Source organism: Nannospalax galili, unplaced genomic scaffold (genome assembly GCF_000622305.1).
Source record: "Nannospalax galili isolate Female #2095 unplaced genomic scaffold, S.galili_v1.0 scaffold189, whole genome shotgun sequence".
NCBI classification, from domain to species: domain Eukaryota; kingdom Metazoa; phylum Chordata; class Mammalia; order Rodentia; family Spalacidae; genus Nannospalax; species Nannospalax galili.
The window spans coordinates 1,802,358-1,813,086 of record NW_008360331.1 but is presented as its reverse complement, the minus strand read 5'-3'; the positions used below and the strand labels follow the sequence as shown (position 1 = coordinate 1,813,086).

The following is a 10,729-nucleotide window of genomic DNA, read 5'->3' as shown; positions in this document are numbered from 1 at the left end:
TATATATATATAGTGTGTGTGTGTACTGAAAATGCTGACTTTCAAAAAGAAAGGAGTATTTCATACTAAAAGATTAGCCATGCACAGCATCAATCTTGCCTCAGATCATAATCCCTTGGGACAAATGTTGGAAAAGAGGAAAGTAATAAGAGGTATGGCTTCACACCCACAGAGCTGGGGTAACTGTTTTCAGGTTAGGCTGTGAAATTTCAGTCACCTCCAAGACACCATGTCATCAAACAATAAAAAGAAGTTATCTTAGCATAATATTTAACAAACCTAACAGAACGTGCTTTTTATCTTGTAGATAAACTCACCATTATACACCATCCAAGTGGTAAGTTTTCAGTGTTAAATGAAGGATTTAAACTTTAAAAAGTGGATATAGGGGCTAGAAAGATGGCTCAGCAGTTAAGAACACTGGCTGCTCTTGCAGAAGACCCAGGTTCAATACCCAACACCTACATGATGGCGAACAACTGTCTGCAACTCCAGTTCCAGGGGATCCACAACTCCAGTTCCAGGGGATCCGACATTCTTTTCTGACTTCTGTGGGCATTGCACGACATGAGTGGACTAACACACATGAAGGCAATACACTCAAACACATAAAATTAATTACTAATAAATAAAAAAATTTTAAAGTGGATATAAAACTTTTTTAAAAATATTAATATAGGGACTGGAGAGATGGCTCAGCAGTTAAGAGCACTGGCTGCTCTTCCAGAGGACCTGGGTTCAATTCCCAGCAGCCACATGGCAGCTCACAACTGTCTGTAACTCCAGTTGCAGGGGATTCAAAACCCTCTTCTCTTCTGGCCTCAGCAGACATGGCACTCACAGGTGCACTTACAGACATGCAGACAAAATACCCCTACACATAAAAATAAAAAATTTAAATTTAAATAATGTAAACCAAATAGTCACTGTACAGATTCTCAGAGATTTCATATTTATGCACAGAACCAGTTGACATCCACAATAATACTCCAGATTATCAGTGCTAGAGGCATTGCATCATAACAAGGCTTATTCATTGACTAGCTAGGCCCTTGTGCCTATTTTTATGACCTCTATTTAAGCTCTTGGAAAAATTTAAATTTAAATAATGTAAACCAAATAGTCACTGTACAGATTCTCAGAGATTTCATATTTATGCACAGAACCAGTTGACATCCACAATAATACTCCAGATTATCAGTGCTAGAGGCATTGCATCATAACAAGGCTTATTCATTGACTAGCTAGGCCCTTGTGCCTATTTTTATGACCTCTATTTAAGCTCTTGGTCTTTACTCTCTCTCTCTCTCTCTCTCTCTCTCTCTCTCTCTCTCTCTCTCTCTCTCTCTCTCCCTAACACTTCTTGCATATTTCATAATACCATTTTTATTGATGACTGAATAAAATACTATTGTATATATGAGCCACATTTTCATTATCCATTTATTTATTAAGAGTTATCTAGGTTGGGTCAATTTCTTTGCCACTGTGAATGGTAAAGCTATAAATATGAATATACACATATCTCCATGGTGGCATACACTGTATATCCTTACGGTGTCTATCTACACATGGCATAGCTGTGTTATGTGATAGTTGTATTTTTTAGTTTTTTTGTCAAACATCAATACCGATTTCCACAGTGGCTGCACTGGTTCGTACTCCCTCCAGCAGTGAGTGAGGGTACCTTTCCCACATCGTGGACAGCATTTGTTGTCCTTTGATTTCTCAGTGATAGTCATTCTGATTGGGGTAAAATGGACTCTCAAAGTACATTTGCATTTCCCTGATGGCTTATGATGTTGAACACTTTTTAAATTTTTATTGGTCATTTGTGTTTCATCTTTTGAGAGCTGTCTGTGCATTTTATTAGCTCTTTTATTGATTGGTGGTAGGGTTTTTGTTTCAGTTTTAATTGTTTTCTTTTATTCATAGTAATTCATTAACGTTAATTTTTTGACAGTTTCATACACTTATATAATTAATTTTAGTATTTTGGGTGTTTAATTTTTGCAGTCTTTGGTAGTCTGAGTAGCACTCCGGCTGATGTATAACTACCAGAGCTTTTCTCCTATTCTGCAGGCTGTCTGTTCGCTCTGCTGAGAGTTTCCATGGCTGTGCAGAAGCATTCACTTTTCATGTCATCCCATTTGCTAGTTCTTGGGGTTGTTTCATGCCATTTGGAGTCCTTTTTAGAAAGTCTGTGCTTACATTCTCAAGTATTTTGTTTTTCTCTAGCAATTCCAGTGTTTCAGGTTTTAAAGTAAGGTCTTTGATCCATTTTGAATTGATCTTTGTGCAAGGTAAGGTATATGGATCTAATAACCTTCTACAGGTGGATACCCAGTTTGCTGTTTTTGACTCATTTGTCATATATTAGGTGATTATATCTTGTGGATTTGTCTCTGAGTCCTCCATTATGTTCCATTGGTCTAAGTGCTTTGTGCCAGTGACACCCTTTCTTAGTCCCTTTGGCTCTGAAGTATAATTTGAGGTCAGGTATTGTAACACCTCCAAACAGTTGTTTTATTTTCTCCTTAGGATTCTTCTGTTACTGATGGTCTTTTGTGTTTCCATATGAATTTTCAGGTTTTTTTCTAATTCTGTGAAGAGTGCTCCTGGAATTTTGATAGGGATTACATTAAATCTATATATTGCTTTTGATAATATATTATTTTCACAACATTGTTAGTGCAGGAACATTGAAGGTCTTTACATTGCCTAGTATATTCGTCAACTTCTTTTTTTCAGTGTCTTAAAACTTTTATTGTAGAGGCTTTCACTTTCTTGGTTAGGTTTGTTCCTAGATACGGGGTTTTGTTAATTATTATGAATAATATAATTTTCTAGATTTCTTTTTTAGCAAGTTTGTTATAGAACTATATAAAAGTTAATGATTATGTCTGTTGTTTTTCCCTAACTTTATGATTGAATGTGCTTATTAGGTCTAAAGGGTTTCTAGTAGAATCTATAAGATTTCTTACATATAGGATCATGTATGCAAATAGGGATAATTTAACTTCTAGTCGTATTTTTATCTGATTTATATATTTCTCTTATCTTAATGGTTTAGGTAAGACTTTGGACTCTGCATTTAATAAGGATGAATAAATGAGTATCCTTGCCCTGCACCAGATTTTCAAAGAAATGCACTAAGATTTTCCCATTAGTACAATGTTGACTATAGGTGTGTCATATATAGCCTTTATTATTTGAGGTATAGTCTGTCTATTCCTAATTTCTCCAGGACATATATCATGATGGTGTTTTAACTGTGTCAAATGCCTTCCTGCATCTATTGAGATGATCATGATTTCTGTCCTTACGTTTATTTATATGGTATATTACATTTATTGATTCACATATGTTGAACCAACCTTGCATCTCTGGGACAAAAACCATTTCATTATGGTTTATGAACTTACTGTGTTATTCAATCTCATTTGCAAGAACTTTATTGAGAGATTTAATCTCTATTCATCAGGGATATCAGTCTGTAATTTTCTTTTTATTGTTTTTATCAAGTTCTGGTATGAGGGTAATACTGGCTTTGTAGAATAAGTTTGTGGTGTTCCTTCCCTTCCTATTTTATGGAACGATTTGGGAAATATTAGTGGTAGGTCTTCCTGAAGATTGGCAGAATTTAGCAGTGAATCTGCCTGGTCCTGGGCTTTTCTTTGTGAAAATATTTTAAATTACTGCTACACTGTCATTGCTTATTAGGGATCTGTTTAAATTACTTAAATCTCCTGGATTAAATTTTAGTAGGTCATATGAGTTTATGGTATTTTTTACTTTTCTAGCTATATAGAATGTGTTTGCAAAGTATTTTCTAATTATCATCTGGATTTTCTGAGAGTCTGCTATAACAACACTTTTCATCTCTAATTTTATTAATTTGGAGCTTCTGTATTTTTTTCACTTTGACCAGGAGATTGTCAATCTTGTTCATCTTTTCAGGGAACTAAGTCTCTTAATAAATCAATGTATTGTTCCTTTGTTCGCCATTTTGTTAATTTCTCCTTTAATCTTTATTATTTCTTGCTGTCTACTGGACTTGGTTTTGGCTTCTTTCTCTAGCACTCTGAAGTTCATTATCAGATTGTTTATTTGAGATCTCTCTGATTTTTAATGCTAGTACTTATACCTATAACTTTTCTCTGAGGACTTTCCTTGGCTGACTCTCAAGAGGATCTAGTGGGCTGCCTTAGCTGAATCACCTAGGCTCTACTAGGCTGTACTAGTATTTAAAAGAATCTCTTCCCTGACTTCTTCGAAGATGCTCTGTTCATTCCAAAGTGTATTATTCAGTCCCCAAGTATTTTGCAATTTCTGAGGCATCTCCTGCTGTCAATTCATATTTTCACTCCACTGTGGTCTTATAAGATACTCACATTTTTGCATTTGCTAAGGCTTTCTCTGTGGCATCCAATGTGATCGATTTTAGATCAAGTCTCTTGTGTACTACTCAGAGGAATATGTCTTCTCTGTTAGGTAGAAAACTCTGTTAGATGTCTCTTAAATCCAGTAACTCTGTGTTATAATATTAGCTCTGAATTTTCATTGCTGACTTCTATTTTGAAAGACCTATTTAATATGAGTGGGATAGTAAAGTCTTCCACTATTTTTCTGTTACAATCTCTGTGGTCTTTTCTGCTTTTTAGCATTTGTTAGATGAGTCTGAAGGCCCCAGTATTCAATATATTTATTTACAATTATTATATCTTCCTAATGAATTATTCCATTAAGTATTTAATGTCCTTCTTAGTCTCTTCTGACTAGTTTTGGTTTGATATCTTCTTTATTAAGTATTAAGAATTCCTCTTCTTGCTTGTTTATGGCTTTCATTTGTTTGGAGAGGAATTCCCATCTTTTGACTCCAGTTTTTGGTGTTTTCACTAGCTAAGCACATTATTTTGAGATACCAGATAGTTTAGTCTTGTTTTTGAATCCAGTGAGTATGCATCTTGTTATTGGAAAATGGTAAACCATTTTTACTTACATTTACTATTGAACATCTCTTAGCGATGTTCTAGTTGGCTAGATTCTAGGTCTTTCCCCCTCCTCTGCTATTGGCGTTGCAGGTCTTCTGGTCTTCTGTGTTGGGCATCATTTATTTCCTTCCATTTCTCTGTATGGAAGTAATTATTCCAGGTGTTCTTGTGAATGAGTCAGTCTTAATTTTCTCATATGTTAGAATGTAGGCAAGAACTGTAAATGGAATTTCTATAGCAGTTGATAATGATTTATGCAACTGGAGTATGATTATTAATACATGGAAGTTATTTATAGAGGAAATGAATTTGGGCAATACTCAAAAGAGTGTAATTCGTACAAATATGTTAGAAGAGGAATGGTTGACAAATACTGGGTGGGAACTGAAGGGTTAAATGCCAGCGAGGGACTTATTGAAGAATCTGCCTGGACCAAAGCATTCTGGGAAAGAGAAGCAGTAGAACTGCATTTCATAGCTGGGCCAGAGATGGAACTCTCATGGCAAAGGTAGGAGGCAGCATGGACCTCCAGCGGGAGCTACCACAGCACTCTGAAATTAGTCCATCTTGGCAGATGCTGGAAAGAAAATCACAGGATTAAATCAAGTAGAAGTTGTTACTCCAAATGGAAGACTGTTTCTAAAGCAATGACTCCTCAATATACTAGTCAATCCATGTAAAGAGAATAACTTAATATCCTACTCCAGAGTACTTTTAATATGCTCTTTTTCTTTGTTAAATACTTTTGCTATTTACCCATACCTCTTTTAAAAATTGCTGAATAAATGTATTATTCTACCTGTGAATAGCTGAAGAAATAATAAGAGTTTGTATTTATAGGTAATTCTGCCCACAATGAAAACGTGCTGAATAGTATTCCCTTCAACAGCAAGGTGGGTGATATTTATTTTAATTTTTGTAAAATACAAAGAAATAATACTTTCTCTGCTGATAAGGAGAATAAGAATTTTCTCTTACTGTGCTTTGGGCCAAATGTGAATCATAGAGGTTATATAAGCATTTGTGCTTAAAATCCATAAGTACTGACATAAGAAAACTTATTATTTAGAAAAAATAAAGAACTCGCAGTGGAAAAAATAGTGTGTCCAACAAAAATAAATGTTAGAAGAGTTATATCTCTTTTCACAATAGAAATGGGATGAGTCCATCTGATGCAGTACACATAGGCCATAAAGCCTACTCATAAGAAATAGATAGCCCCAAAGTGTTCTTGTAAATATCCATCACATCATGGATGAAACTGAAAATAAATTGCAAACAAGAGCAAGAAAAGAATATTATGCAGACAGCATCAGGTGAAAAATCAAGACAACAGTGTTCATGTCCTGAACAATTATTCTTTATCGAAATCGTGTTATTTCACCAATCTGTGTACGTTGCCTAGAAAAGTTGCACTGTTACCAAAGATCATGGTGTCCTTAGATTTCTTGCTAAAATTCAGAAGTCCTTGGCAAGCTTCAAATGAAATAACTATAGTTTTCCAAAGTTTCAGTGCCTCTTTCAGCTTTCTTATTGCAGATAAATCATATTTTGCTATAAAAGTCATTCCCAATTAAGAGCTAACTGAATTGTTTGTGTTTCTGGATAATGTTATGACCCACTATGAACTATGTAGCATACACCATAGGCTCCTGAGACATTTGAATGTAGAACTGTAGGCTGCACTAAAACCTAGGAGTTTATATAAAATACTCTGTCAAACGAAGAGCTTTATTCAAAGTTTAATGTGTATAAGTATTTTGCCTGCCTGGATGAATGCACACTGTTTGTATCGCTGGTGCCTGCAGATGCCAGAGGAAGGCATTCAGACCTCCCTGGAGATGCATGTCATTGTGAGCTGCCTGATATAAGTTCGGGGAACTGAACCCAGGTCCTCTGCAAGAGCAGCAAGGGCTCTTAACCACTAAGCTTTTTTTTTTAAGTATACATATATACATACATATACACTTTTAAAATAGTCATCTCAAATTTTTGAGAACAAGTTTTTGAATAAGAAAAATATACAAACTCCTAATGCTTATGCTATCTATCTTTAAAATCAAACCTAAATTTCAGCTTGACATGGTGGTGTAAAACTCGTAATCCCAGCCCTGAGAAGCCAGGACAGGAGGATAACAAGTTTAAGGTCACTCTGGACTGTGTGATAAGATCCTGTCTCAAAAAGTAAAATTAAACATTAGGATTTTGATGTAGTTGAGCTTTACTGCAATTGTGTTTCCTTTTAAGATGGAGAATTATCTGCCAGTTTCCTTACAAAGCTGTTTTCCCATAACTATGAAAGGCCGCAAACTAGATTCTTTCATGTTTCTTTGTTGAGCCTCAAAATGGACAAGTCTTAGTTCTGTATTATTTTTTTTATTGTTAGTTTCCTACTCGACTCCAACTCGAAAAGGAATCTGGATTCTGTTGCAAGAAGGATCATTAAAAAAGGTAAAATAGTAGCTGACTTCTTAAGACAAACCAAAGCAGACATTTTATGGACTTGAATCATTATTTAAGAAACAGAATCCTTAAATATTTCATTGTCTTTTCTTGAAAAGATAAATATCGGTGTTTTCCAGTAAAGAAAATTTTTCCTTAAGAGAAGTTGTATATAATGGTGATTTTAAGCTAGCTAATGAATTTCAGCTGATGATCCATCTTTCACCAATTTCCTGTGATCTCATTTTCAGAATATTAGACTGGAGCTCAAGTCTGCAGACACTGCTTTTTGGGTGAAGCAAGGAAGGCCGCGTCTGGAATGCCGCTCTCGAGGGCCAACCCATGCTATCAAAGAAAGAAAACCTTCAGATTCCTGATTTGTTATCACAGCAATTTACTGGTAGTGTACCTGCTATACTGGTAGGCACAGCAATGTCAAAATGGAATGTCATAGAAAGTTCTTGTGTTTTTCAGCACACTGCTTCTTAAACAGCTAGTTTTCATCTTGAAAATCAAAGAAAAAGATGGAGTTACATACAATCTGGAAAAAATAGGGGCACTGACCATAACGGATTATTCTTCTCTCCTTAAATAACTATTAAACTACAAACTTACTACCTATGTGCCTTTTAAGTGACAGTCTACTGTCTGCCTTTCTCACATTTAAAGTCATGCATATTCTTGTTACATTGTTTTTTAGAGAGCTTCTTTTATTTGGTGCCTATTTGCACGTACCCCTGAAATATTTTTGAAAAAATTACATTTTTTCTTTAGTTGCTCTTGTTCTGTTTTGCAGTTCTGGGGACTGAACTCATGGCTTCATACGTGCTAAGCAGACACTCTGTCACCCAGTCGCATTCCCAGCCCTCTATATTTTTTCTTAACTCATATTAATTGTACAGATTAGTGGGGTGCACAGTGACATCTCAGAACATGCAGACATCATGCATCGGTCATAACCACCCTGCCTTCTATCCCTCCTCCTCAGCACCTTTCCAAATCCTGAGGCCCTTTTAAACATCCCTCTCTCAAATTAATATCCATTTCTACAACCTGTATTTCCTATTAGAAGACTGTGATTTCATCAGTCTAGTACTTACAGTTTACCAGCTTAGAATACAGTTTTGTCATACTATGATTTCCATGTAAAATGCTACAAATAAATTGAATGTTTAAAACTATGTCTGACTCTTCAAAATAAACTAATGAGGATTAACTTCTATATTTTCCTGTTTATCATCTTAATTACCAAACATAAAATTTGTAATTGATTTTGTTAAACAGGAACGGTATACTAGAACAAAAATTGTTTTCTTGTTTCTAAACAGTGACATTAATATCTGTTTAAAGACATTTTCATGTTTCTCATATCTTAATAGATATGATATAGATATTATTTTTAGATGTGTAAACAACCTCTAATAGCGCTTTTGATTGTGACATGTATAAATTAAATCCAGTTTCACACCCAACATCCCAAGGAATGGCTGGCTGTTCCACACACTGAGCTCCCTTTCTGCTGCTGTGTCAGGAGACTGGACAACACAGATACAGAGAAGCTCACTGATTCCTGCCACAGAAACCCTCTGGTGGGAGATTGGAAAGTCCTGCTGAGCAGTTCCCTCAGGTAGAACAAGAGCCACCAAGTCTTTATCTTAGAGAGGGAGAAAAACCCAGAAGTCAGCCATCTTAACTGTTTAAGTGAAGCGTACATAAATCTATATGGAGTCTCTTTTCCCTGTCAGTCCATTTCTATGGGCTCCCTTATCCAATGATTTGAGAAAGGCTATTGTAAAACCAAAGCCTTTCCCAGTATTTTTCTAGATCCACAAAATTAAAACAAATATATCATCTTTAAAGCAAGAGTTTTCACATTGATCCATGACCAATACTGAGAGCTAAACCATTGGCTTTATTCTTAGCAATTAATGATTCCTTAAGTGACACCTTTGTTAATTGACAATTCACTTCTCTGAGATTCAACTATGTGTGGAAGTGGAGTGATAGATAAGTTCTATATATTTTTAGTGTCAAAATCTAATAACAGGACCTCTAAATCCTACCCTTATGGACTGGACCAACACAGATTAATGATAGCTAAAGTTCCCTTAGTGGCCTTATTCCACAGACTCTCTGGCCCTTGTAATATGACTACTTTGTCAACACAAAGAAGCTTGGAAAGGTAATCTAGAAATAACTGATATGTTTCCCTAAAGTTGTTTTACTGCACCCCACCCTTGACCTGGAAGGCTTTACCAGAACTAGGAAGATGATTAGAGCATGCTGGAAACCTCATCCTGACTTGTGGTATGAAACTAATAAATGAAAAATGAAAAGATGCAAAGGAAGAGGAAGGATACTCGAGACATAGGTAGCATCCCAGTAAAAGTGCCATAATAAAAACACACAAAATGCTGCAAATTACATGCAGTCAATTCTATTACATTGTAGATGCTCTGAGCGATAGGAGACATCAGGGAATTGGGCAAAGGTTCAGGGAAGTAGAAGGGAAACTTGACTTCTGCATGCATAATAGGGATGTTTCAAGATCCCCAGCCACTGAAATGAAGGGCTAACTGGGGGATCTTCTGAAGACTTTGTGGCAAACCTTCCATCCTGAGCATCCAGGTGCCAACACAGCCCAGCTTTCCTCTCATCCCTTCAGGTCAGCTCTATTGGGACAGGGACATCATTTCAGAGCCTCTCCTGTCCTTGGTTCTTAAATTTATTAACATTCTGGCTTCTAGAGAAATTTGAACTCTTTCTAAATTCTGTGAAAAGAATCCCTTTTTTTTTTTGGTCTTTTTGAAACAGAGTTTTCCTGAAGCTCCCGCTGGCCTGGAACTCACTCTGTAACCAGGCTGGCCTTGAACTCACAGAGATCTGCCTGCCTCTGCCTCCCATGTTCTGGGACTACAGGCGTACACCACCACACCCGGCTAAAAGAATTCCATTTTTAACATGAACTCCGTTATTTTCTGCCTAGCTGTAATTCAGTTATAGGAAAGAGGAAACATGGTGGGTCCTTAAGTGAAGAAATGCCTTTGTGTTCCATATTACCTTTTGTTGCAGGTATGTCACCATATCTGGAGACATTCTTCACTAATTCATGACAGGGGAGGAGTTACCCCCAGCACCTAGTGTATGAAGACCAGTAATACTGATAGATACCATGCAAGACAAGACAGAGAAGCATCTGGTACAAAGTGTCAGCAGTGTTGAAACTGGAAAACCACAATCTTAATATTCAATCACTTTATATTGCTCAAATCAAAAGAATAGGACCAAACAGA

General features: G+C 36.1%; 1 protein-coding gene across 1 annotated transcript in view; it reads left to right on the top strand.

The window, feature by feature from the left end:
* Bank1 (B cell scaffold protein with ankyrin repeats 1) overlaps positions 1-8,573 on the top strand; it is a 281,067-nt gene extending 272,494 nt beyond the window's left edge. The window contains exons 17-20 of the mRNA XM_017796375.2: positions 308-337; positions 5,835-5,887; positions 7,381-7,445; positions 7,688-8,573. Of these exons, the coding sequence (XP_017651864.1) occupies positions 308-337; positions 5,835-5,887; positions 7,381-7,440 (143 nt within the window). The 3' untranslated portion in view covers positions 7,441-7,445; positions 7,688-8,573. The remainder of the gene's footprint in view (positions 1-307; positions 338-5,834; positions 5,888-7,380; positions 7,446-7,687) is intronic.
* Positions 8,574-10,729: the final 2,156 nt, after the last annotated feature.